This window comes from Camelus bactrianus, chromosome 9, assembly GCF_048773025.1.
Source record: "Camelus bactrianus isolate YW-2024 breed Bactrian camel chromosome 9, ASM4877302v1, whole genome shotgun sequence".
NCBI classification, from domain to species: domain Eukaryota; kingdom Metazoa; phylum Chordata; class Mammalia; order Artiodactyla; family Camelidae; genus Camelus; species Camelus bactrianus.
In genome coordinates, this window is record NC_133547.1 from 3,587,254 (window position 1) to 3,615,231 (window position 27,978).

The 27,978-nt window shown below is 44.8% G+C and overlaps 1 protein-coding gene and 1 non-coding gene across 2 annotated transcripts; both read right to left on the bottom strand.

Annotated features, from left to right (window-relative positions):
• Positions 1-8,888: 8,888 nt before the first annotated feature.
• Positions 8,889-27,862, bottom strand: CACNG7 (calcium voltage-gated channel auxiliary subunit gamma 7). The gene is made up of 6 exons (XM_045521859.2): positions 27,734-27,862; positions 24,781-25,005; positions 24,029-24,115; positions 23,518-23,658; positions 10,703-10,848; positions 8,889-10,357 (listed from the first exon to the last, which is right to left on the bottom strand). Exons 2-6 carry the CDS (start codon positions 24,974-24,976, stop codon positions 10,100-10,102), a joined length of 828 nt encoding a protein of 275 aa, XP_045377815.1. The 5' UTR covers positions 24,977-25,005; positions 27,734-27,862; the 3' UTR covers positions 8,889-10,099.
• On the bottom strand, positions 20,733-20,805 carry TRNAV-CAC (transfer RNA valine (anticodon CAC)). Its single transcript has one exon. It is a non-coding gene; the product is annotated as a tRNA-Val (tRNA).
• Positions 27,863-27,978: the final 116 nt, after the last annotated feature.

Here is a 27,978-nt window from a genome sequence, read left to right on the forward strand (position 1 = left end):
TTTCTTCTTACCCTCTATCCACCCCTTAGCTCAAAGAGTTAGATTCCCAGAAGATGGGGATGAGAGTGAGGAGAATAGTAGAATGTGAAAAACTTGAGTGGAATAAGTTTTAAAGAAGTCTGTTGGGGGTTGGGTCGGAGGGCTATATCTAGAGGGTTAGAGAAAAATAGATTTGCGAGGTCTAGAGCTAGCCAGTGGGTAAAAGACGGGCAACCTTGAGGTGGAAAATCTGAGATGAGAGAAAGTTTGGTCTTGGGTTCAGACCTGAGAGATGCCTGAAGCCCCTGTGTGGCCCTGGCCAAAGCATTCCCTCTCTTCTGGACTCAGTTACAAGGGGGACAAAACTGTCTCTGACTAAATGAGAACATTGCTGAGGAAAGGTCTTTGCACACTGCTCTCGACAAAGTTATTTCAAGACTGTCTTCAGGGAAATGCTATAGAAAACTAAAAAGCTAGCCATCAACACAGACTTAGGGTAGGGATTTTGCATGCTTTCGCTTTTGCGTGCAGTTTTTACAGAATCCTTGCAATGTGGGCATTGATGTTCCCATATTATAGATGAACACACTGAGGCTTGGAGATGTACAGTGATTTGCACATGATCTCCATCACTGGCAATGAAACAGACCCTTTGTGGGGAGTTGCCAGGAATGATCAGCAATAGATGAACTTCAAAGCCACTCAACACACCAATCCTGTGTCAGTCTCTCCCTCTTGGGGGCTGGCAGAAGATAGAGAAGACCTGTGTTCCCCACACATCCAATTACCTCCCCCAGAGGAGCATCTCAGATTTCCACTGGAATTTCCTTAGGTCAGTTGACTTCATTCTCACCATGTCCCACGGGGGAAAGGAGTTTAGAGAAGCATTCTGACACCTTTGATTTAGAAGCAAAGAAACACTAGCCTCAAGGGAAGGGGCTTAGAATTCATTCATTTAAGAAACATATTTTTTGAGAGCTTCTGTTCTTTTGCCGGGCAGAAGGATATAGCCGCGGACAATAATGCTAATTGATGTAAAATGAGTGCCGAATGTTAGAGACTGTAAGTGATTTGCAGACATGGACTAGGTCTTCTGGGTTCTGTTATTATCAGCCCCTATTTTGGGGGGGAGGTAATTAGCTTTATTTATTTATGTTTAGAGGAAGTACTGGGGATTGAGCCCAAGCCCTCATGCGTGCTAAGCATGTACTCTACCACCTGAGCTATACTCTCCCATCTTATCAGCCCCCATTTTAAAGATGTGAAAACTGAGGCTGAGAGAGGTGAGCATGTAGGTAGGAAGTAAAAACAGTGGGAATTAGAGTCAAAGCTTTGAAATTCCAGAACCAGTGCTATTTTCACTGCTTCTCTGTTCTTTGGTGGGGTGAGGGGAGTGTTTATATCCGAAATGGGGGAACTATAAATAAATAATAACAAAAACGGATACTTCCAAGGGGTGAAAACAACATGAAGATGATAAAATTAACCAGGGTTTCTAAACGTCAGGACTATTGGCATTTGGGCTCTGTAAGTCTCTGGTGGTGGGAGGGCTGTCCTGTGCATTGTAGGATGTCCAGTGACACCCCTGGACTCTACTCACTAGATGCCAGTAGCAAGGGATTACAGAAAAAATAATTCAATCTGTTCCACCTCAAATACTGTTCCTTATTGGAAGTCTTTTAATATTTTCAGCTGTTTCTCCTCTTACTTGTTTTTACATCCCTAAATAATAATTATCTTCTAGATGTGTCAACATTATACACTGTAGATTTTTTTTCTCTGATAAGTATTTAACTCATGTAGATCTCATTTTCCCTGCCTTCTTCCCCATATAGGTATATTTAGTTCTTCTACTGGTTAATCTTGTGATATTAAGTAATAGACTTAAATCATGTTTCCTTCTTTTAGAGGGCATATCTCTTCTTTTCTTTTTTTTTTTTAACTGAGTTTTGAGACAGAATCCACATACCATGCAATTCACCCACTTAAAGTGTACAATTCAATGGCTTTTAACTATAGTCATAGAATCATGCAAGCATCAACATTAGATCCATTTTAGAACATTCTCATTAGCTCAAGGAGATATCATACACCCCTCAGCCAGGCATCACCCTCAATCTCCCCACACACCCCCACCCATCCCTAGGCAATCACTAATCTACTTTCTGTCTGTATAGATTTGCTGATTCTAGACATTTCATATAAATGGAATCGTACACGTTCCTTTGTGATGGGCTTCTTTCCCTTAGCATGGTGTTTCCACTTCTGTGTTAGTACTTCATTTCCTTTTTATTGCAGAATAATATTCCATTGTATGGATATATCACATTTTATTTATCTATTGGATATTTGGGTTATTTCCACATTTTGTCTATTATGAGTAACGCTGCCATGAACATTTGCATACACCTTTTTGTGGTTACGTCTGTTTTCACTCTTTTGGAAGAGAATTGCTGGGTCTTATGTTTATCCTTTTGAGAAATGAGCTAGCATCTCTGGACTTCATTCTGCAAGTTAGAAATAAGAGAACTACTGAACAACACTTCCGCTCTTGAAAGGACTCTTCAGAAGGGGTGCCACAGAATATACAGGTTATGGGCCTTTTCAGATCTCATTCCTAAATTTGCTCATGACCTCATCTTGCATTAGCTGAGGTCTCCCATTAGATTAACCTGGAGACCAAGAGGCTATAGGCTCAGAGATAAGTATGCTAAGCCCCTCACCTTGAGAAGGTCATCCACCCTCACTTCCCTTGACCCCATGTGGTAGGCAGAGCTCCAAAATGACCCCCCAAATTACCACACCCTGGTGCACACACCCTGTACAACTCCCTCCCCTTAAATGTGGGCAAAATTTGTGAATAGGATGGAGTGTCACTCCCGTGATTACATTATATACAAGATAAAGTGATTTTGCATGTGTAATGTTCCTGATCAGTTGACTTGAATTTAGTCAAAAGGAAGATTATCCTGGGTGGGCCTGACCTAATCAGGTGATTCTTTTAGAAGGGTCAAGAATCACATCACACCAGTCAGAATGGCCATCATACAAAAGTCTACAAATAATAAGTGCTGGAGAGGGTGTGGAGAAAAGACAACCCTCCTACACTGTTGGTGGGAATGTAAATTAGTGCAGCCACTAGGGAGAACACTATGGAGTTTCCTTAAAAAACTAAGGATAGACTTACCATATGACCCACCAATCCCATTCCTGGGCAAATATCCAGAGAAAACTCTAATTAAAAGAGGTACATACATGGGGTGGGGGGAGGGTGTAGCTCAAGTGGTAGAGAACATGCTTAGCATGCATGAGGTTCTGGGTTCAATCCCTGGCATCTCCTCCAAAAATAAATAAGTAAACTTAATTACCTCCCCCTGCCAAAAAAATAAAGGTACATGCACCCCAATATTCACAGCAGTACTATAAATAGCCAAGATGTGGAAGCAACCTAAATTTTCATCAACAGATGAATGGATAAAGATGTGGTACATATATACAATGGAATACTACTCAGCCATAAAAAGATAAGTGAATCACTTTTCTGTACACCAGAAATAAACACAACATTGTAAGTCAACTATACTTCAATAAAAAAATAAATAAGAGACAAGAAGCCAGAGAAATTCAAAGCAAGAGAGTCTCCTGCTGTCCTGAGGGAACAAACTGCCCCATTGTAGAGAGAGTCACATGGCAAAGACCTGAGGGTGGGAAATGCTAGCAAAACAGAGGGACTTCAGTCATACAACAACAGGAGATGAATTCTGCTCAACCTGAGGGAGCTGGGAAATGGATCTCTCCCTAAATGAACCTCCAGATGAAGACCTAGCCAGACAACATCTTGGTTTTGCCTTGTAAGACCCTTTGCACTGTTTTGGACTCTTGATCAACGGAAACTGTGGGATAATGAATATGTGTTGTTTTAAGCCCCTGTGTTTATGGTAATTTGTTATGCAGCAGTAGATGACTAATACACCCTGTAGATCGCACTGTGCTGTGAAGTTCGTACAGGGGCCACTCAGGTAGTCACATTAATGCCTCCTCAATTCCTCCCTCTGTCTCTCCTGACAACCAGTTAGTCCCTGTGTGCAGACCCCTGTCCCTCCTGGATCCCTTTCATAGCCATTTTTTTCTCTCTGTCCTGCTCTTGTCTGGACTGTGCCAAGCCTACACCACTGATCTCCCTCTAGTCCGATTTTCACTTGGTCCCTAAAGTCTCTTTCTAACCTTCAGAACTGACCTTGTCATTCTTCTGCTCAAAATTCTCCTATAGTTCCCTATTGCCGTCAGAAAAAAAAATCTAAGCTCCTCACCTATGTCCGTCTGCCTGGGGCACCAGTCTCATCTTACGCCATCCCCACGGGTGCCTCCTGCCAACTGGAGTTGTTTTCCCTACTATGCCCAGCTCCTTTGTGCTTTTGAGATTTCTGAGTGTGGCTCCTTTTCCTGGACTCCCTTTCCATCTCTCAGTTATATGACAAACCCTCTACCAGCTTCTGAAGATTCAATTTACATGCTCCTTCCTCCAGGAAGCCTTCCCTGATGTATCAGGGGTTGTAGCTGTTCTTCCATCATGCCATACAGTGCCCCCACTAGAGCACAGTCACCCTGCATTGTGATCCATCCATCAGCTGGTCTCCCCCAGCAGAGCAGGGGCTGCTCAGGACAGGCACAGGTTTGGTTCACTTTGGTGTCCCCTAGAGCCCAGCCCTAGTAAACAGGAAGCTTCAGTCCACAGGTGCTGAATGAATGGATGGATGAAGGAATGAATGAATGACTCAGGGAATGAGTAGTGGATTACATATTCTAGGGTCCCTACCCTCCAGCAGTCCCTGCCCAACCCCCTCCCTGCCTCAAATCCTGAATGTGCTTTTTCCCAGGTGCTTGAGTGTTTTTCATCAACAACAGCTGGGGCCTTTGTGTTTCCTCAAGAGGAACAGAGTGGTGGTGGCGTGTTTTCCCGCTGTATCAGGAAGAGAAGATCAGCGTTTCTAAAATGTCCTCATTCAGGGTGAAGTGGAAATATTCCAGCACTGGGGAGTCAGATGGCTTGAGTTCCAATCTTTGCTTTTCCTTGTCTCCCTAAAGGACGCAGAACCAAATCATTATTCTTTCTGCACCTTCAACTTCTTGTCTAAAAAAGGGATTGAAGGTGCAGTTAGCAATCTCCCTCTGGGTGGGATGCTCTGGGACTGCTTTTCAAAATCACATACATCCAAGGAATTCTGGCAGGGCTCTTTTGGTGCCAATGAAACCCCTAAAATTACGTTCAAAATTTTGTGAATATGGGTGTCATTTTCTGGGGGTTCATAGCTTTTAACTGATTCTCAAAGGGATCCCTAATCCCCTAAAAAAGTCACTCGATTTAGCAAAATCTCATTTGTATTAATAAAAATAAAGGTAAAAATTAAGTCAAAAAATATCCCCAGACATTGCCCAATGGCCCTTCGGGGCAAAATCACCCTAAGATGGGAATCACTGGTCTAGAAGAAGAAACTGACAACAACCCTTCCCTCTCTGGGAAACAAAGCTGGGATTGGGAAAAGTGAGGAGAAGAAAGTTATTTTTTCTTTTCTACCCTTCTCTGCTGTTTAAATGTGAAAATCATGACAAGGTATTACATTTATAATAAAAACAAGTTTGTTGTTATATTACTTCCATTCACGGGACCAGTACACAGCTGTTGAAAAATGAGGCATATCTCTGCATCTGATCTATTGCCTTCATGGCATACAGCAGCAATGCTTAAAATTTTTGGCCTCAAGACCCCTTTATATGCTTAAAAATTGTAGCAGACCCCAAGGAGCGTTTGTTTACCTGTGTTGTGTTTATCAATATTTAACAAATTATAAAACTCAAACTGAGAATATTTTAAGATATGTATTCATTTAAATAAAATAATAAATTCATTGCATGTCTGCATAAACAAACTTATTTCAGTACAAAATGACTATAGTTAAACAAAATAGTGGTATTGTTCTATACTTTTGAAAACCTATTCAATGTTTGGCCTTAGAAGAAAGTTTGATTCTCATATCTGCTTTTGCATTCAATCTATCGTGTTATCACCCATGGTGAAGCCTCCAAAAGACTCTGGACTCTATATTCTTATGAAAGACTAAGTGAAAAAGGCAAAAAACATCCTAGTATTCTTATTAAAGTGGCTTTGACCTCATGATGGCCACACTTGGAGAATCACTGATGCATAGTACTGATCTGTAAATGAAATAAGTTCAAAATGCTGTGTAAAAACCATAATAGATAAGCAGTTGTGACTGTGTAGTTTCTGAGATCAGAGGAGATTGGGTGCGTTCAGGGTGGTCTGGCCATAGACAACTGTGTAGTTTCAATATACATGGAGGCATACAGCTCAGTGGTTCAGCATGAGTAGTCTCAGGATTCCCAGGATTCAGATCTTAGCTTGACCACCTACTATCTGTGTGACCAAGAGAAAGTTAATTAACCTCTCTGTGCCTCAGGATCTCATTTGTAAAATGAGGATGATAAGAAAAGCACCATCCTCCTTGGGTTATTCAAAGCAAAATGCTGAGGACTTGAATGCAAAACAGCCAGCACAGAGGAACCAATAAATTATGCAATTAATTTATGCAAACTATTGTTATTAAGCATCTTTAATAACAATAAGGTAGTTATATAACTGATACTAAATTATCTCCATAATACATTGCCATGTGAAATTGGAAGGTACAGAAAGAACTATGTTCAAACTATGATAAATGTTGTGTCCAATAAACATGCATAGGCTACAGACAAACCTGTGTGTGGATTTAAACACACACATATATGCTTAAATATGCACACAATATTCTTGAAATTATACCTTAAAAGATGATAATATCTTTGCACAGAGGATATTTCTGGATGTCAGGAGGTCAGAAGTAGGGCTGACTTTTCATAGCATTCCTTAAAAAAAAAGGCAAACAAATCTTTAACTATGGAATCCCATTCTATTCTCAAAATGTAAAAAAACACAAAACAACAACCAAAAACACTAGCTTAGTTTGTTTGTTTGTTTTGTTTAAAGAACATACACTTGAGGATTTTAGGTTGTTAAATTCTGGACCAAAATCAGCAAATATCCCAGCACTTGCACCACCACCGCCCATCCTGCAGGCAAGACAGACAACACCAAATGATCAGGATGGCAGGCAGCATCAATCGATGGGGACATCCTTTCCCACTGAGCAGATGTTCAAGTCCTTCTCAACAGTGTGCTTCAAGCAGCCACTGGGAGTCAATTAGTCTTGACAAAGGAGCTGAAACATACTTGCCTTCCCAGTTCTCAAGCATGACCTCCAGAAATTCCTGAAATCATTGAAAATGACTCAGAGTATTTCCCTCAGGGAGTCTGATCCTGCTGACTCTTAATTCTCTCCTGCTAACCTACCCCCACCCCTCTCCCTGTTCCAGAGGGATTTGGAGTCCTTCTGGCCCATCCCCTTCCTTCTTTTTTTTTTTTTTTTTTTTAACAGAAAAAAAAATGAAGCCCCAGAGATTAAAAGACTTGCTCAAGGTCACAGTATGACTTTGCATCAAATTCGTAGAAGTAAAATACAGCAGCTGAGAGAGTAGAGTCTGGGATTAGACAGGCCTGGGTCTGAATTCCCCTCTGCATCTTTCCAGCTGGGTGACATTACCTCCCAGAGTCTCAGTTTCCTCATCTCCAAAATGCAGCTCTTTGGAATGCCTAGTTCATAGGATGTTTGGGAGACTCCAATGAACTAATTAATAGAAGAAAAGGGTGCAGAGTATCTGACATCTAAAGACAGCTTAATAATTGTGCTCGTGGTCATTTGGGGGTGTGGTCGTGATTGCAGAAGTTGTTCTGATTGCCCGCAAGAAACTAAATCTAGACGAGGTGAAGAACAGAAGGGCTGCACTGTTTGCTTTTCAATATACTTCAAGAATAAGCTTATCAAACATTCGGGCTGTCTTCAATCCCTCAGTGTAGTACAGGAAATCGCAGGTCTTAGACCACACTTCAAGCCGCTATCCCTTACCTGCAAAACCTGTACGCACGCATGCATGTGTGTAAGCGCGTGTGTGATAATTTCTACAAACAGGGCTGCTGGGAATGTCTCTTGAGATCATGGGTGGGAGGAAAGCATGTGGCTCATAGTAGGTGCAATAAATGGCAGCAGGTATTTCTCAACAGAGTGACCAAGCATTAAGAGGAGCCACTGCTCCTTGGTGCAAAAAGGAAGGAAGCTTAAGTTTTGGGATCAGATAGCTCTAGTTCCAGCTCAAGGCTCTGCCAATTTCTACCTGTGTGACCCCAGGTGGGTCATTTCACCTGTGTGGACCTAGCTGAGAAAGGAGCCTAATAAACTCAACGTGCAGGCTTGGGGAGAAAATTTAATGAAACAACGAATATAGAAGGAAGGCGAGTAATAGTAACGGTACTCTTGGTAGTCAGAGTGATACCAAGAGTTAATTTTTATTGATTCTGACCTGTGTCATTTGCTGTCCTACAAGCTTTACATGGACTGAATTATAAAGTGCGGCTGTTAAGAACTATGATGATTAAGCAATCTAACAAACACCCATCTAACCTTACTCTGTTGCACTCTATCCCCCACCTCCACCCTAGGGGTAGAGGCCTTGGAGACCTGGACCCGCCACCTGTACCCTGTGCCCTCCCGCTGGTCAGGCGGAGACGTGTTTGAAATAAAGTTTATTGAAGTTTCTGTCGGTATTTACATATGATACACGGTAAATAACAGAGCCAGGCCCCCCACCCAACCCTTTCCCCACCCCGAGCCCCCCTCCCCCCAGCCTCGTTAAAAATCGCTGCGTAAAGACGGGTTAACTGCTGCGGTTCCCCCCTCCCCCCTCCCCCCTAAGATGCAAACTAAAAGCCCCCGTCCCTCCCCTGCCCCCCTCCCCCCACCCAGGGGGCCTTTCTAGTTCCGTGTACAACACTGTGCTACCTCGCCCCTCCTCCCCTAATAAGGGGGTGGGGGTAGTGAGTTTCTTGTGGCCCCCCCAATCTGTCCAAGGGGGCGGACGGACCCTTGAAAGAGGCCAGATTTGGGGGTCTGAGCTGGGAAGGGGGACTTCAATGAGGGGGAGTGCCAGAAAATGGAAGACTTCGAGGTTTGGGGGGTGTCGGCCCCCGCTACTGCCTCTCCCTCCCCCGACGGGGCCTCGAGGGGGAAGAGGCGGGCACAGGCGTGGAAATGGCATGGAGGAATCCCTCCACCCTAGGGTCTCCATCTTTGTCGTGTGGTGTGTGGGGCTGGACGCACCTAGGGGCTTGAGTGGGCGGCGGAGAGGAGGCAAGGAGACAGAGGAAGAGAAAGGAGAAGAGGAAAGAAGCCACGGACGGCTGAGAAAGCAAGAAGATCCATTAGAGAGCGCCCTTGAAAAGGCAGGTAGCCTTCATAAGGCGGAGAAGAGTCCAGCAAGCGAGAAACAATGGGGCCTCTCAAGTGTGTGTGTAGGGGAGAGGTGGGGGGGGGGAGGTGTGTGTGTGTGTGTGTGTGTGTGTGTGTGTGTGTGTCGGAGGAGGCCACGTTAACCACACCCATGGCCTCCAGCCCCCTGCCCAACCCAGGAGCTGCAGGCGGAGACCCCCCCGCACCTGTGGGCCTCCCTCCAGGCACCTGAGGACGCCGAAGGTCCGGAGGTGAGACTGGGCCAGGAGAGAGAAAAGCTGGGGCAGAAGGGAGAAGAGGACGGCTGGCATTCCTGGCGGCCGCAGGAACCCACTCTCCAGCCCAGAGCCCCTGCGGCGAGGCGGAAGGCTGGGGGCTCAGGGTACGTGGACGCCGCGCGGAGCAGAGGAACCTGGGAGGAGGAAATTGGCTGGGGGGGGCAGGCCATCTAGGGGTGGGAGTCACCTGGAAGTGGAAGGGACCAATGAAGTGGAGGGGTCAAGAAAGTGGGAGGAGCCATTGGAAAGAGGGCGGGATTAGGGTGAAGAGGCGGGGCCACCAGGAAGAGGGCGGGGCTAATGCGTGCGCAGCATCCTCCCCGTGGGAGCCAGGAGTCCCGGGGAGTTGCCTGGAGCTGCGTTCCCAGGAGGCTCTAGAGGAGGAGGAGGAAGAAGAAGAAAAGGAGGAGGAAGAGGAGGAAGAGGAATTCTCCGAGGGGCGGGGCCTCAGCAGGGCGAGGTGGAGATGTGCAGGTGGTCAGGGTACTTGATGGCCGGAGGATAGTTCTGCGTCATCTGGATGGACACATCGCTAGAGATATCGGAGGGACTGCGGCCGCGGCGCCACGCCTCGGGCTGCAGAAACTGGCCCGAGTAGTCGGAGCAGTCGCTGAGACGCGGGCGGTAGAAGGCCGGGTGCGGACGGTACATCTCCTCCTCCGCGTAGCGCTTGGTGAACAAGTACACGGACATCACGCCAGCTCCCTGTGGCAAGGAAGGATCAGAGTCCCCGAGGCTGGGCCCGGGCTCCCTCTGACCTCAAGACTCAAGACCCCCAGCCCCTCCTCTCCAGGGACCCAAGATTCCAGGCCTCTAGCTTCCCCCTTTCCCAGAACCCAGGAATTAGGGTCCCCGCCGCCTCCTCCCCCAGTACCGCAGGCTTCCAGACCTTCTTCCTCCAGGAACCAGGGTTTAGGACCTCAGCCACCCCCTCCTTTTAATTCAGAGTCCACACCCCCAGCCTCCTCTTCCTCCTGGACCCAGATTCATGCCGCCCACCCCAGACCCCATCCCCATAAAAAACGAGAGTCCGGGCCCCACAGACCGCACCTCTTTGAGTAGGAAGGAGGAAGCGGCGAAGGCAAAAGACCACCCGTAGCGATAGTGGAAATACTGCTCGGAGCTGCTGGGCCTGTTCATGACCTCGTCGTTGATGCTGGAAATGTAAAGAACCAGGCCCACCACCAAGGAGAGGCCTGGGGGCAGAGGGACGCCCTTGGGCAGTCAGCAGTGGACCCTTTCCCCAGCCCCAGATCCCCTCCCCTGTCCTCCCTGCTCTATCCTAGACTAACTTCCACCTTTTGAATCCCCTTGTGGGCTGGGGCTTGGCTGGGTGCAGGGAGCCCAGAGGTAAATCAGCAACCTCCTCCTCCTCCCCCTACCCCAAATCTGCCACCCAGGAGCTCACAGTGCAATTGGGGAAGGCAAATATGGACACTGATCAACAGTCACACCCACAGTGGTATGTGCTATAAGGGTAGTGGTAGGACAGAGCTCTGTGGGTCCAGAAGAGGCACCAAACCCACCTGGGGCAGGGGTGGAGGGAGTCAAGGAAAGATTCCTGGAGGCATAGCTTTGTCCAAGTCCTAAAGGATGAGGCTCAGGGAAGAATTAGGGTATGCCATTATACCACTCTGGGCAGGGCAGAGGGAACAGCACGGGCTAAGGGTTGGAGGGGGATTGTTGAATGGATCCATCTATGTAGCTGAAACCTGGGCCAGAGCCACAAGAAATAAGGCCAGAGAAGAAATTTGGGACATTGACATGATGAGCCTTGAATGCCAGGCTGAAGAGCTTGGCATAGATGCCAAGGGCACTAGGGAGCCATGGAAGGTCTGGAGCAGAGGAAGGACAGGGCCAGATCAGGGTGTTAGAAGATCCTTTGGGGCTGGTTGGTTCTGGGAAGAGATTGGAGGGGAGAAACTGGAGTTGTGATATTCCAGGGGGAAGAGGATGAAGCTGAGCTGAGGCTGTATAGATAATAAGCAACAACAACAACATCAGTAATAATAACAATGCAATAACAATAGCAACTGCTTATATAGGTCTGCTGTGCCAGGCACCATTCTCATTGTTATATATGTATTAACTCCTATTCAAACTTCACAACAGTACTTTCAAGTAGGTACCCTTTGTATCCCCGCTTCTAGTTGAGGAAATAGAGTCTCATGGAGAAGGTAGAAAGGAGACGTCTGGTTTGAGAATTTTTAAGAAGCAAATATCACTTCCTCGAGATGAGCTTTCTTTTAAACAGTAGCCATGCAAGGGTGGTTTAAAGGAGGCCATAAAGTCCCCTGCCCCAAGTTAATCCAAGTAAGCTTTATCAGCAACTTCCCCTAGAATCCTACAAATAAACACCTGTGTGCCTGTCACACCCAGAATAAATCTAAATTCCTTCCATTGCCTCCAAAAGGGGTTAGCAAACTATGACCCCAGGGCTAAATCCAGCCCACCTCCTGTGTTTGTATGGTCTACTAGCTAAGAATGGCTTTTCTAAAATTAAATGGTTGAGAAAAATCAAAAGAAGAGTATTTTGTGGCACGTAAAAAGTATACGAATCTCATTTGGCAGTTCCTCAAAGTGTTTAAAGATAGAATTACCATGTAACCCAGCGATTCCACTCCTAGGTATTTACCCAAGAGAATAGGGAACATATGCTCACACAAAAACTTGTGCATGAATGTTTGCAGCAGCATTATTCATAATAGCCAGAAAGTGGAAACAACCCAAATGTCTATCAACTGAATGGATAAACAAAATGTGGTATAGCCATATAAAAGAATATTATTCAGCCAAAAAAAGGAATGAAGTACTGATTTAAACTACCACATGGATGAACCTAGAAAATATGCTAAGCGAAAGAAGCTAGATGGAAAAGACCACATACTGTATGGTTCCATTTATACGAAATGTCCAAAACAGGCAAATCCTTAGGGATAGAAAGTAGATTTGTGGCTGCCAGGGAGTGAGGTGGAGGGGGGATTATGACTGGCTGTTAAAAGGAGTGAGGTTTCTTTCTGGCGATGAAAATGTTGCAAAATTAGGTAGTGGAGATACTTACACAACCTTGTGAATATACTAAAACTGTCAAATATGTGAACTTTATGTTATGTGAATTATAGTATCTCAATTCAAAGAGTATATGAACTTAGAATTTCAGGGTCCATTAACAAAATTTTGTTGGAACACAGCCACACCCATTAATTTACATTTAGCCTATGGTTGCACTGGCAAAGTTGAGTAGTTGTGACAGGCTGTGTGGCCAGGAAAGCTAAAAATATCTATTATCTGATCTTTTACAGAAACCTTTCCTGACCCCTCAACTGCAATGCCTACATAGTCTGGTACCTGTTAAATTCATCTCTAGTCAGTTTCTCCTTGCACCGTCCACTTTGATCACATGACTTTTCCCACCCTTCCTTGAACATGTCAAGTTCATTTCTATCTCAGGGTCTTTGCTCTAGCTGTTCCCTCGAACTGGAATGCTCTTTTCCCCAGATTTCTCCATGGTCACTCTGCCACTTCATTTAGATCGCTCCTCCCTTGTCACCTCTTCAGAAAGGATTTCTATGATCTCCTTGTTTTAAAAAATTTCCCTTTCACTCAAACTTAGAGAAATGCAGGTGAAAAAGATGAGGAGATACCATTTCTCATCCATCAGATCGTCAGAAGTTAAAAAAAAGTCTGGGTAAAAGGAAGCTCTTATATGTAGCTTGTGGGGACGCGAAATAGTCCAACCCCTATGGAGAGGAATTTGGCCGTATGTAACAAAACCACACATATATTTATCCTTTAACCCAGCAATCCTACTTCTAGGAATTTACCCTGAAGGTATCCACCCAACAACATGGAAGCGCACGCATACAAGTAAAGTCACTGCATCATTTTTCATAATTGCAAAATATTGGAAATGACCTAACTGTCCTTACATGGAGGATTAGTGGAATAAACTATAAAACATCACACAGCGGAGTACTTGCATCTGCTTGTTTTTGCAAAAAGAGACATAGGAGGGAAGGCAAACATGAAGTCGATTACCTACAGGAGGTAGGGAAGGACAAGAAGGAAGAGATGGGAAGGAAGTGGCACTCCTCTGAGTATATATTTTTGCATAACTTTCACCTTTGGAACTATGCTAATATTTTATATATTCAAAAGATAAGAACAACAAGGATGAGGGGAAAACTAAAATTGAATATAGACAAAAATAAACGAAGCTAACTTTGTATTAGATGAATAATACAACCAAAGGATGGGGGAAAAGCAGTAATCCAAGTAACTTTTGGACAAAGTACTTTGAATATACATCTCAGTTTGAAGACAAAATGGCCTGCAAAGAAATCTTGAACCTTATTTAGTAGGTTTTTGTTGGGAGCACTGTAGGGACAGCAGTACTTAAGTTATTCTGTGTGCATAGTGAGGTTGAGCAAATGTGCAAATTTGGGGAGCTAGAGGTCTCAGCCTGAAAGAAGAAAGATACAAATCAGAATGGGGTAATTCAAGAAAAACTCCTGGGGCATCAGTGTAAACTCCTGTTTCACAAATATATATATAATTTCCTAGATTGTGTACTGAAATATCCTAGAAGCAGTGACACCCTAGCAGCAATGAGCAGACCTCACACCCAGATTTTGGTGTCTATTATCATTCCCCCTAAATCAGGAGTAAGGAAGAAATAGCTCATTTGAAGCCTGAGGCAGGGACAGTAAAAGTGTACTCATGCCACAAAATAAGGAAGTACTGAAAAAAATGTTGGAGACAAGTTAAAAAAGGAAAGAGAAAGAAAAATACCATATGATATCACTTATATGTGGAATCTTAAAAAAAAAAAAAAAAAGACACAAATGAACTTATTTACAAAACTGAAACAGACTCATAGACATAGAAAACAAGTTTATGGTTACCAAGGGGGAAAGGGGGTGGGAAGGGGTAAGTTGGGAATTCGAAATTTGCAGATACTGACTACTATATATAAAATAGGTAAACAGTTTTCTACTGTATAGCACAGGGAACTATATGAAATATCTCATAGTAACCTATAATGAAAAAATACGAAAAGGAATATATGTACATATATGTATGACTAAAACAGTATGCTGTACACCAGAAATTGATACAACATTATAAACTGACTATACTTCAATTTTTAAAAGCCATTAAAAAAAAGAAAAAGGACACAGGAACTTGTTTGAAGGGGGTTCCTGATAGTCCAACTGGGGACAATTTGAACATCAAAATGAATAATAAAGTAGTGGCAAGTAACACACTGAATTTTTTAAAAGTATGAATCCATACAGACATATTCTTTAAAGAAATAAATAATAAAAGAAAAGAGTGACATCCATATAGACAGAACAACAGAGTCAGAAGACACCATTCTGCAACCCTTGTAGTGATACTAGGATTCAGGCAAGCATAATCAGCAGACATTAAATCACTGGATGACAGAATCTCCCCATGCAACATCTATTAATTACAAAGAGATTTAAAAACCCTTCCTTTATCGTAAGGGAACATGACAGATACCGTCTGAAACATTGATGGAAACTAACATCACAATGACGGGGCAGACGGACATCCTGACCTCCTCCTAATGAGATCGTGCCACTTCTCCACTTACATGGTGCCCCTGCTGGAAAAGCGTAACCTGGATCCACTCCACTAGCGCAGAAACCGCGGGGCGTTCCACAAAACACTAGCTACACTCTTCAAACAACTTCAACATGAAAGATTAAAAAAAAAAAAAGGCACAGGAACTATATAAAAGATGGCAGGAGACGAAAGAGACACAGCAAAGAGATACAGTGGGATCCTAGCCTGGATCCCAAATCAGGAGAAAAACTGACTATAGAAGGCAGTTTGAAGACAACTGGTGAGGTCTGAACATAGGCTGTGTATTAACTATAATACTGTATCAGTGTTAAACATCCTGAATTTGATTACTGTATGGTGGTTAGGGAAGAAAATGCACTTGTTCTTAGGAGATATTTGCTGAATATCTAATGTTTAGGGGTGAAGTGTTTGTAATTTATGTTCAAGTGATATAATATAAAATAATATAATATAATATAATATAATATAATATAATATAATATAATATAATATGTACATACATGTATCGATGTATACACATAAGATAGAAGGAGAGAAAGACAACTGTGGCAAAATGTTAAAAATCAGTCCAGGTGAAGAATATATGAGAGTTCCCTGTACTATTTTTGCAACTTTTCTGTACATTTAAATATTTTTCCAAAACAACAAATTTTAAATGAAATAGGCATCCCCGTACAGAATTCCACCCCCCGCAAGGTGCCAAAGTGTTACCCTGCAAATTACTTATTCATTGTAAAGATAAAATATACCTTTTCAATGGAGAGCTCTAATGCCACCCCCTTTACCAAGGGTTTGAGGTTTGTTCCACTCCTGGTGGGACAACTTGACATTATTTGCTATCTGACATAATGGAGTATAAAGAACTTGGCACCACCTCTAAATCTCGCCAAACATATTTAAACAAAAATCTAATTAAGTCTCTACCCTGGATATAAACTTCCAGGTCACAGAAAATACAAAGAAAGAGGATCAAATCAAATAATGCAATGAGGAAACAAGCAAACAAATGCAGGAGGTGAGGTATTCTACAAGTCACCCCATTCTGCAGTTTTCAAAAGGACTAAGACATGGGCCAAGGTGTAACACTTGAACAAGTGATCAATCTTAACACCTCAAAAAAAGAGACAACCAGACATTGTTATGTCTCATGATGTAATGCAGTAGGGTGTACCAGCACCACTTATCTATGCAGCATTTTTGCCAAAAAAAAAAAAAAGTCAAATCTGGATCTGATCTACAGTTTTACAGGAAAACACAGGATGGATGAACATATTAAAGCACAACACAGGAACGCAATTGGAAAGATCCAGAGTATGGGAATTCTATAAGACAAATGACTAGATTTCATCAACAAATAAATGGCAAGGAGAAAAGAGAAAGAGGGGGACTGTTACAGAGTAAAAGAGTCTTTGGAGATCTATCCACTAAATGCACAAGTGGAATTTGGATCCTGATTTGCAACAAATTAATTGTAAAAAAAAAAGGCATTTATGAGACAAGTGGGGAAGGTGAACACTGACTAGATATTAATATATATTAAGCAGCAATCCTTAATTGATTTGGGCATGAGAGTGGCACTGTGGCTATGTTAAGTAACAAAGTATTAATTTCTCAGAGATATACTGAAATATTTGTGGATAAAACAATTTAATGTTTGAGACTGGATTTAAAATCATGTAGTGAAATGCAGAAGGGAGATATAGCAGTAAGACTAAAAAAGGAGTCACCATATGTTGATAATTGTTGAAACTGAGTGAAGGGTACATGGTAAATTATACTAGCCTTTTTATATTTTTATAATGAAATATATTTTTAAAGTCAGTGTTGTGAAAAAAAAATTGTGCAGGAACTAGTTTAGACTAAAAGAGGCATTAACTAAATGCTATGCATGAACCTAGATTGAATCCTGGTTCTGGGAGAAAAGCTATAAAAGGCATACTTGAAACAACTGGAACAATTTGAAAATGGAATGAGTTGTATTATGGAATCATTGTAAAATTTCTAGGTTTGATAATGGTGTTGTAGTTATGCAGAAAATGTCCTTACTCTTAAGAGATGCATTCTAAAATGTTTAGACATGAACTATGATGATGCCCAAAACTTACTTCCAAATGGTAAAGCCAAAAAAGTGTGTTGTGTTTATGTGTGTGAATAGAGAAAGAGAGAATATGGTGAAAACATTGGCAAAATGCAAATATCTATGTGGATCTAGGTGGAAGAAGGTATTCCAGTGTTCATTGCACTATTCTATAGATTTCAAAGTTTTCATTAAAAATTTGGAGTGATTGAGGTAAGATAAAATAATGACCCCAATCACTCTCCTTCCCCTTAACCTGCTTTATTTATCTCCATAGCCCTTATCACCACCTAACATTATATTTTCTATTTGTAAATTTTTAGTCACAAGTCTCCTCCATTTCCTCTATGATGCTTGAAACTCGTCTACCTTGTTTCCTATTGCATTCCTAGCGTCCAGCACAAGATTCAGCAGACAATAAATACTAGTTGAATGGATTATACTTGCCATGCAAATAGAACTTCTAGACCAGCTCATTAGTTGCGTCTCCCTTTTGAATCCACTATAAATCCCCATTCCTTCAGCTCCTTCAAGCATTAACCTTTCCTTGCTCTGGACTACATAGCACTTTCAAATTCTAGTATTCCCTAATTTTGACATTCAAGAAGAAAGGCATCAGAGAGAAGTCTTGAAAGATGAGTAGGTTTATAGAAAAGGTTTACCCAAGGAAGCCCAGAAACCATGCTCACTAGAGTACCCTAGTCAAATGCAGGGAAGTCCTCTTGATTCCGCTTTCTGTCTATTACCCAGCAAAGATGGTCTATTATCAAGTGATGTCCATTTTATGTCCTGAATCGCTCATAAATCTAAACTCCCTTTTGCATCCCCAAGCCCTCTGACTCAGCTAAAGATCATTCTCTATGCCTGGAACATTGCCCTCAAATCTGTATCTGTTTTATTTATTTTTTTAATTAAAAAATTTTAAGGGGAGACATAATTAGATTTGTTTATTTTTATTTATTTATTTTTAACAGAGGTTCTGGGGATTGAACCTAGGACCTTGTTCATGCTAAGCATGCACTCTACCACTGAGCTATACCCTCCCCTCCTTTCTCCACGCGACTCTAACCTTCTCTTGTCAAAATGTTTCCTTGGCTCCCTAGTATCCACAGGAGAAAGTTTTCACTCCTCAGCCTGACATTCCAGGCTCTTGATGATCTGATTCCTGCTAACCACTCGTTCCTCATCTCAAGTCCCATATTTCACATTGTAGTTCTAAATAACAAATATTCTCCATACAGAGAAGCAGAAGCAGGGTTGATGAGAAGGAAATAGATATTTCCAAAGAGAAGGAGTTTTTTGTTGTTGTTTTTTCCTTTTTTCCTTTTTTTTTTTTTTTTTTTTTTGTAGCTAAGAGTTATTTAAAAACAATGTCATGAGGGGAAGGTGGAGAGGGATAAATTAGGAGTTTGGGATTAGCAGATAGAATCCACTATACACAAAATAGATAAACAACAAGATCCCACTATATAGCACAGGGAACTATATCCAATAGCTTGTAATAACCTGTAATGAAAAAGAATATATTTATATATGTTTAACTGAATCACTATGCTGTACACCAGAAACTAACACAGCATTGTAAATCAACTGTAACTCTATTAAAAAGATAAAAATAAAAATAAAGTAAGTCTCAAAAAAAAAAGGCAAAAGATAAGTTACTCTTGTCATTCTTTCTCCTTCTTGTTCATTTTACAGTGGCTCTGGTTCTCTAAAAATAACCTTCTTTTCCTTTTTTTTCCCCTTCCCTCTTTTTCTCTCTCCCTTCCCCCTTCCTTTCTCTGTAATCCAACTCTCTGTCTCTCTCTCACTCTCCCCACTACATCTGCTTCAGAATTCTTAGAGCACAGTAGGCAAGAATCACCTACATTCCAAAATGAATAGGAGAAACCTGCCTTAGGAACAATGGGTTTCAGAACCATGGAGAGCGACACAGGCGTCCACCTCTATCTTAGACGTTTTCTAGGGTCTTAATACATGCTGTGAATTCCATCTCTGTACAAGGCACTTACTTTTTTCACTTGAAAACTCCCCCCCTCACCTTTTCAGCATCAATTTAGATGTCACCTGCTTTTGGAATCCTGGTCATTCCCACCCTCTCCACCACTCCACTGTGTCCGCTGAATGCATCTTTCCTTTTCTCAGAATGTCCTGAGCTGCTCTTACTCTTATTTGTATCCCTTCTACAAATACTTCATCGTGTACTTTGCATCAGCAACTCATCTAGGTTCTGAAGATACAAGCAAGAGCATGTCCCTGCCTTTTGGAATTTACATTCTGGTAGGAGACAGAAAATGAACAAGATGACAGTAGCAATAAGTGCTACGAAACAAATATAAAATAGGGAATGTGATGGATAGTATAGTGGGGGCAAAACAACACTGGGTACCACTGTCAGAGGAAGAAACTGAAGAGGGAAAGTTGGAGCCCTTTGAGAATTAGGGGGAAGAGACTTCTAAGCATGGAGAGTTAATGAGTATCAAAGTGAGGCTGAGGTGATCATTTTCAAGGAATAGACTGAGGTCAGTGCATCTGAAGTTATAAGCAATGGAGAGAGTGTTAGTGAGTCAGGAAAAGAGGTCAAAGATCTGAGCAGTAACCAAATCATGGAAGACCTGGTCAGCCAACATGAGGAGTTGGAATGTATACTAAGTGCAAAGGAAATCCACTGAAGCATTGAAAAGATTTAAGTGCTGTGTGACAACTTTTGCTGGACACGTGGCTGGGAGCTGTTCTGTGGCTAACGGCATGTAGAATGCCATTTTTGATTCAGCACATCTTCAGTACCCAGCACAGCATGGGGCATGTAAGATGTCTCTGTAAATGTCTGATGAGTGAATGAATGAATGAGCAGATGCATCGAACATGTTTGAGGATCAGGGGTTAATATGAGCCATGCATGGGAAACCTGCCTCTTATGACCTGGAAAAAGAAAATCAATGGCACTCCAGCCTCCTCCCTCTTCTCTCACCAACCAAATAAAGTCAGTCATCTGGTTCTATTGATTCTTCTGTCAATATCCCTTTCTCTCAAAGCCATCCAGTCACCTTTATCCTCCCATCCCCCACCCCAGCTCAAACCTTATCCTCTGTTGACTGGACCACTGCATAAGCCTCCTCCTTACTTTCCCCATTTCCAATCTCTCCCTTGAGTCCACCCCAACACAGGTCCCTGAGGGATGTAAAATATCCAACTGTGACCCTGTCCCTCCTCTGCCCCAACCCTGCCACCACATTCTTCAAAATTGAATGGCAACTCCACAATTTACCAGACCTCAGGCAACTCCTGTCTCTCTCTGTCTTTTTTTGTAAACTTATTTATTTATTATTTGGGGGCAGAGGAGGTCATTAGGTCTATTTACTTATTTAATATTAGTTTTTTTTTTTTTAATGGAGGTACTGGAGATTGAACCCAGGACCTCATGCATGTGAAACATGTACTCTACCACTGAGCTATACCGTCCTCACCAAGTCTTGATTTCTTCATTGAGAACATGAGGTGATTGGATGAGATAATTCCATTTCAATATCTAAGATACTAGTACTATTTCCATCCTTTCCTCCCCTTTTAAGTCTCCTTTGTTTTATGATTTTTAATGGGGGTGGGGCAGTAGAGTGCCAGGCTGAAAGCCTGGGTTGGAATCCTGCTTCCACTTTGAAGCAACTTAACTTCTGAGTACATCTATTTCCTCAACTGGAAAATGGCAAGAATAATAATGGTATCTGCCTTATGAGGTGATGAAAAAGAAATAACTTAATTTGTATAAAGCACATAGAACTTCCCCCAACCATGGCACTCAGTAAAGTGTTCATTATTATGGTTGTTGTAGTTATTACTACTGTAAATCTGTGTGTGTGTGTGTGTGTGTGTGTGTGTGTGTGTGTGTGTGTATTTAAAACTATTACATGATGAGCACTTATATAGTGGGCTGGCCTTTCGCATCCATGATCTAACCAAGGGTCAGAAAACTACTATTTGTCCCATTGCCTGTTTTTGTATGGTTTGCAAGCTATGTGAGGTTTTTACATTTTTTAATGATGGGGGATAAAACTAAATTATAATAGTTCATGACCCATAAAAATTACATCGAATTCAAACTTCAGGGTCCATGAATAGTATTATTGGAACACAGCCAGGCCTACTGTTTAACCTCTGGTTGCTTTGGCACTCCAGCCCACATGGCTCACAAAGCCTGAAATATTTACTCTCTGGCCATAAGCAAATAAAGTCTGCTGACCCCTGATCAAGATTTGTCCTCTCAACAGCTCTGCAAAGGAAGGCTGAAGCTTACACAGTGAGTAATTGGTAGAATTTTAACCCAGTTCTTTATAGGTTCACAGCAGTGTGTGCCTTCAGGCACTACACCCTACAAACTTCAAAGCACACAACTGGATAGCTTGGGGTGGGGTCCGTAGGTCATAGTCTATGAAATGAAGTTCTGAAAGCAGGGTTCAATCTTCCCCAGATTACTCTATTATTACATCAGAGGCCTGACTCCCAGCCCTGAAGGCAACATTGTTCCTCAGTTTGACCTTGGGAAGCCTGGCCCTGATGCACTGGTATGAGCATGGCTTTGGGGATGAGAGTAACCTTGATTCTAATCCCAGCTCATCCATGTACCAGCTATGCTGCCTCCTCTGTATCCACTTCTGTGAACCACAGACAATGGGATTTTCCTTCTCATGTTTCAGGTGGGTTGAATAAAAGTCCCCATGCTCCCTACCTTTGCCCCACTTTCTGTCTCTCTAGGCCACTATTTTTCTGCCCTGACACTCTGGAATGGTGATATTGTGCCTGTCTTATTTTAGCTCAGTGTCTGGCTCCACAGGCTGTGATTCAAGTTTGCATGGAGGTTGCACCCCGGTTTCCCTGGGAAAAGGTCTCATCAGGTTAGGTTAGAGGCACAGGGGAGGTTTAGCCTAGAGAAATTTGGGTGGGGAGTGGGGAGGAGCCTGGGGGGAAGGGACATTCGAAGATCCATCTTCAACTATTTGCAGAGACTCCAAAGAGGTTGCCTACTGCGGGCCCCAGGGGACAGAATGGAAATGAGACGTACAGTGGGGTTTGCTCATAAAATACCAACTGAATTAAAAGGACCTAAATGGAATTTAGTTAAATTACGTTGAATTAATTCGAATTGAAGTGAAGAACTGAGTCAGAAGAGACTGGGGTTAGTCAGGCCAGATGGATAGAATTAAGTACGTGAGAGCTGAAGCGATCTGAGCTGACCTGAGCTAAATTGGACCGAATTGGACTGAACTGAACTGAACTGAAATCTGAAGGAGGATAATACTTCAGAAAGTACTCTGGAGCTCAGGACACTCAAGTCCCCAGGCACTAGCTTATGCTGGTATCTTGAGCAATTTCTGGGCCTCGGTATCCCCATTTTATTATGAGTGCTAATAATAACTTCCAGACAGAGATGTTAAAAGAAAGTTATGAGATCACTCATGCAAAAAGCCTTGTATCTCAAAAGGAAAAAGAACTATAAACAAACCTTGAACTCTAGCTAATGACATGCATGGTGAAGAATTTATGGTGAAGTGCACTGATGCCTGCAATCACTTTGAATGCATTTAAAAATGGTAATAAGATAGACTGAAGTATGGGTAGAAATATAGACAGATGAACAGATACAGGATAAAGCAAATCTTGCAACGTGGTAAATGTGGACTCTAAGGTGTGGATACAGGGTTCTTCCAACTTTCCTGGTTGAAAAATTTTCAAGTAAAATGTTGCACAGAACATAAAGAGCCTTGTAATCTGCTAATTGCTAAAATATCAGGAGTGGTTAAAAATACAGTCTCTGGAGGCGAAATGCGTGCGTTTGTGTCCCATCTCTGCCTCTCACTGGTTGTATGGCCCTAGGCAAATGACTTCATCTCCCTGAGTGTTCATTTCCATATCTGTAAAATGGGGCTATTAATAGCATTGACCTCACAGGGTTGTTGTGAGTATCAGAACCGAGCTTGGCACATAATTAGCACCCAAAAAGCATTCGCTGTGATTTAGCTGCTTTCTCCATTTCACAGAGAGGGAAAGTGGGGCTCAGAGAGGTTCTGCAACTCCTCCAGGATTGCACAGCAAGGAAGTGGCTTTCTCATTGGAAGAGGAACCACAGGTTTCTGGAACCCAAAATATTCCCCCAGTCTGTAAATCATTTCCTTGGACTTACCCGACAGGATGAAGAAGATTCCGGAAACGAAGGCCAGAATGGTCCTCTGTGGGCGGATGTGGCCGATATTGCTGATGACGAACGCGGTGAACACGAGGAAGAGACTGACCATGGGGAAGGGGGTGGCTGTGCGCACTGTCTCTGGGGGAAGGGTAAGGAGAGAGACAAGGGTGAGGGGGGACTCTCCGAGGGGACACCTCCCCATCCTCCCATCTTCCTGGCTCCACTACTTTTGCGCCTTTACATGGCTCCTCCCTGCTTGCTCCACCGCTTCACCCAGACCCCACCGCCTTTGGCTTGACCCCACCCCTTTACTATTGACCACCCACTTCCCAGGCTCCGCCCCCTTCAGCCCGGTCCCTCCTTCTTACCCAACCACTTTGTCCGCTTTCCAGCTTCCGCTCCTTCCCTTCCACCCCACCCCTTCCCTGGTCCTGCCCTTTCTTCCAGGACCCGCCCTGAGACCCTGCCCCCTTGTTGCTTAACCCCGCCCACCCTCGCTTCCCCTCACTCAGAATATTCTCCGTGTTTTCCGTCACCAAGTTGATCTCCGGTTCAAGGAAATATTCTGAGGCCACGCAGCGACCCTTTTCCCTGCCTGGAGGGGAAGATAAGAAAGCAGGGCTGAAGGGGCGGCTCCTAAAGTTCCGGAGAGGCAGTCAGGAGCAGGACGCACAGCACAGACTCTGGGATGGAGATGTGAGGCTCAATCCAAAGCTCATGGTCTGTACTACGCTTAGGGGGTCGCAGAAGGGGATCGGCAGGAATCTCAGTGCTCCTTCTCCAAGGTGCCCTAGAGACCCTTGGATGGAATAGGACAAGGCTGGAAGCCCGAGTCCCAAGTGAGAAGGAGATGTGGGCCAGGCCTCCTGAATCCCTGACGAGGACAAGGTCTAGCGGGTGAGGTGCAACTGGATTCCTAGAAGGAGAATGGATTTTTTTTTTTTTTTAAATCCTGCCCATTCTACACGGAAACTGTCCAGGAGACACGTTCTAAACCTAGACTATTGCTTCTAAGGGGTCAGGAGACTCTGGTGGGGTTCCTGGGGATTAGGAAACTGGGGATTGTGTGAGCACTAGGGCTCATAGATCCAGGGAATAAAGGGCTAGAAATTGAATCTCCAGGTAGAAATTGGACTCTCCAGGAGAGAAACTGGATCAATTTCGGGCTTTCTGGCACCCAAGGGATGAGATTACAGATGAGGAGCCTCGGGTCTCAAGCAAGGCAGGGAGAGTTGACCGGAGGGCTGGTGAGATCTGTACCTGCGAAGAAGCAGACTCGCCATAGGCCGGCATGCAGCGCCATCTTGACCTCCGTGGTTTGGTTTTGCGGCAGCACCGTTCCCTCCTCCATGTACAGCCAGTAGTCCGTGCTGACCGCGATGCCCACGAGCAGCAGGCCACACGCGCCAAACACGCTGCTCAGCAGGGTCAGGGCGCGGCTGCTGCAGTGACTCATCCTCAGCGGCGGGGGGCGCCCTGCGGGGCCTGAGGGACAGAAAGCTGAAGCCCTGATGCGACCACTAGAGTCCCCAGACCCCAGGCAGCCATGCGGGACACTGGCCCCGGGCCAGGTTCACCAGTTTCCAAACTGAAACCTCTCAAATCTGACCTCTGGGTCCTGACCCATGACCCCATCCCTGGATTTGAACCGGTGATACCAACTCTTGAACCTCAACACCAGGACTGGCCTTCCCAAACTGGATACTCGTGCTCTGCCTCCGGATCCTGAACAGAGATGTCGTATTAGAACCCCCAACCTCTGGACAATATTTCCAACCATAACCTTCACCCCAGATCCAGAGACTGACCCTTGATTCCAACCATGTGTCTGGACCTGGGTCCCAAATATCATGACTCTGACTAGAAACTCAATTTCCAGATTCTCAGCTTAACCTCAGAACCAGTCCTTCCAACCCTAACTACATGCCCTGATCTGAGACCTTAAATCTAGACACCAGAGCCCATCAGAATCCCTAAACTTGAGCCTGGGCCCGTGACTCAGAAACTATCACATTGATCAGGCACTTGAACACTAGGACCAGTGCACACCCCCAGTCCTGACTCTGTGCCCTGATCCAAGCCCCTGATCTCGAATACCAGACTCCAACAAGAGCATATCACCTCAACTCTGAGCCAGGGTCTAGGTCTCTGGACCCTGAATATTGGACCTAGAACACTGGATGCTGAGCATTGTAAGTTGTCTAGAAACCCTAACCCAGGCCACAAATCCTGACTCCATGCCCAGACCTAGCACCCTGACCTCTTTCCTTTGGACTCTATCTCTGAATAGCAGCCAGAAATCCCCAAAGTGGGTCACTAACCAAGGAAGGACCCATACCTTGGTCTCAGGCCTCCCATCTAAGTTTAAACACTTGGACTCTTATCTTGATCTTTAACATTCAATTCTAACTCCAAGACCTTGACTCGTGATCTTTTAACTCTGATCTGATGCCTTGACCTCAATTTGGTATCCCAAGCTGAGATCATGGACCATGTCCCAGATCCAAGATTCCAGAACCTTAATTCTCCCCCATCCCAAGTCCCTGTAGGCCCCTGAACCTGGGACGCTGGAACTCCATCCGAGGCTACTGGATCCCAGAATATGGGGGCCCAGAGACCTAGATTCAGGATTTTGGCTAGAGACTCCGGGATGTCAAAGCCATGATCTGGGAATCCCCCAACTCAGCACCCTAACCAGAGCATTCCAGTCAAACAAGTGACCCTCCTTCAGACTAGGAATCAGTCCTCTGAATTCTAAAACCCAAATCAAGAAGCTCAGGATCCCCATTTCCTCCATCCCCATAACAAGATCCCCAAATTCCCTAGCAGGGATTTTTTGACTCCAACTTCTCATTCTAGGAACCTCCAATTACAGACCCTCTTCAACATCCAACCTGGCACCCAGATCCCCATAACACTGGACTCTCAAAACAAGAGATCCCCAGTTCATAGCTGTGGACTCCCAAATTCCAATCAGGAATCTGGAGATTCCAACTAGAGAGCTCCTAAATTCTTACCCACTTAGTCACCCCTCACCAAGAACTTTTCCCTAAACCCATGATTTGGGGGATTCAGTTTGGGATCCCCGTTCTATCTCAGCCAGAGCCTTCAACATACTGAATGCCACCATCTCCATCACCTTTTTAACTATGACTGTTAAGACCACTAATGCCCTCCCCACCAGCAATGCAGCCATGACTTGAGACCTCACCCTCCTTAACCAGAATTCTTGTAGCCTTGAAACTCGACACAACCCCAATAAGAACCCTGGAGTTTAAGATAGTCTTCATTCTGATGCCCCCCCGCACTCCATCCCAGCATCCAGTACCCTCACTTCACCCCGCCCTGCCCCCAGCCTCCTGGTGGATTCAGGGATTGGAGACTGGCTGGCTCCGACCGGCTTTTCCTCCCATCCCCCGCCCCATGGCTCCATGGCTTCACTGCCGGCTGCCTGCTCTTCTTCCAGTCCGCTCATCTCAGAAACAAGCATCAAAAACCCTGTCACCCTGACTGCCTTAGTCCCAGGTAGCTGACCTCAGCTCCCCTCATTGGCTGCGTGGACTCACAGCTGGGACCTTGCCCACTGTCACCTTCTCACTTTCCCCCTGGAACTCCCCTCCTTCCTCGCTCCGATTCCTCCTCACTCTAAATGGCCCGCCCAGATCTCCTCATTCCCCTCCAGCCTCCAGCCCTTCCTCCTTTGGGACCCCCCCACCCCCACCCCAGCCCGGAACCTCCTTATCCTTCTTTATCCCAGGCTCTCCTGGATATAGGCTTCCGGACCCCCGGGGTCCCATGCTGCAAGCCCCAAGTCCAAACTCCACCTCCCTTCAATCTCTGGAGACGTACTCCCCCTTTCTGGGGACCCCTTCTTAGACTCACATCCTCCTTTACCAGGCTCAGGCCCACCCCCTCATCCAGGACCGCCTCCCTTGAGGACCTGGCCTGCGCCCTCCCTCGTGCCCACGGACTCTAAGACTCGGACACGGAGAGTATAGTTGTCCCACTCTAGGACCCTCGGACCTCGTCCTCCCGGATTTCTTAGGCCCAAATATCCCTCCATCCTCCATTGCCTCTTGTACTCGGGTGTCCGATTGCCAGAATCCCAGCCCCTCCAGAGCCACTCGGGTCTCTTTCAGCCCCAAACCCCGGCTCCCAGCCACCTCAAGAGGGGCCCCCTTACCTCCTTCCAGGACCCTTCCCTCGCGCTCACCTCGCTCAGGGCTGGGCGGACGCTCCGGGCCGCGGGCCCCGCAGCCGCATGACCGGCCCCGCGGCTTCCCCCGGCCGCCGCCGCCGCCGCCGCCGGGGTCGCTGGTGCCCGCGCCCCCCGCCCCCGCCCCGGAGCCCGGCGTCCCGGCCCCCTCCCGGCCTCCCGCCTCCCACCCCCCACCCCCCGCGCCCGCGGCCTCACTCGGCGGACGACGCCGGGAGCTGGGACCCGCGGCCGCTCATTGG

Bases quoted from the DNA above. Each gene is read 5' to 3' on its own strand.
- CACNG7 (XM_045521859.2), bottom strand. From the start codon at position 24,976: ATGAGTCACTGCAGCAGCCGCGCCCTGACCCTGCTGAGCAGCGTGTTT. The intron at 24,116-24,780 runs GTACAGATCTCA...CTTCCCCTCCAG, and splicing joins GCGAGTCTGCTTCTTCGCAG to GCAGGGAAAAGGGTCGCTGC. The intron at 23,659-24,028 runs GTGAGGGGAAGC...CCCTTCCCCCAG, and splicing joins AAACACGGAGAATATTCTGA to AGACAGTGCGCACAGCCACC.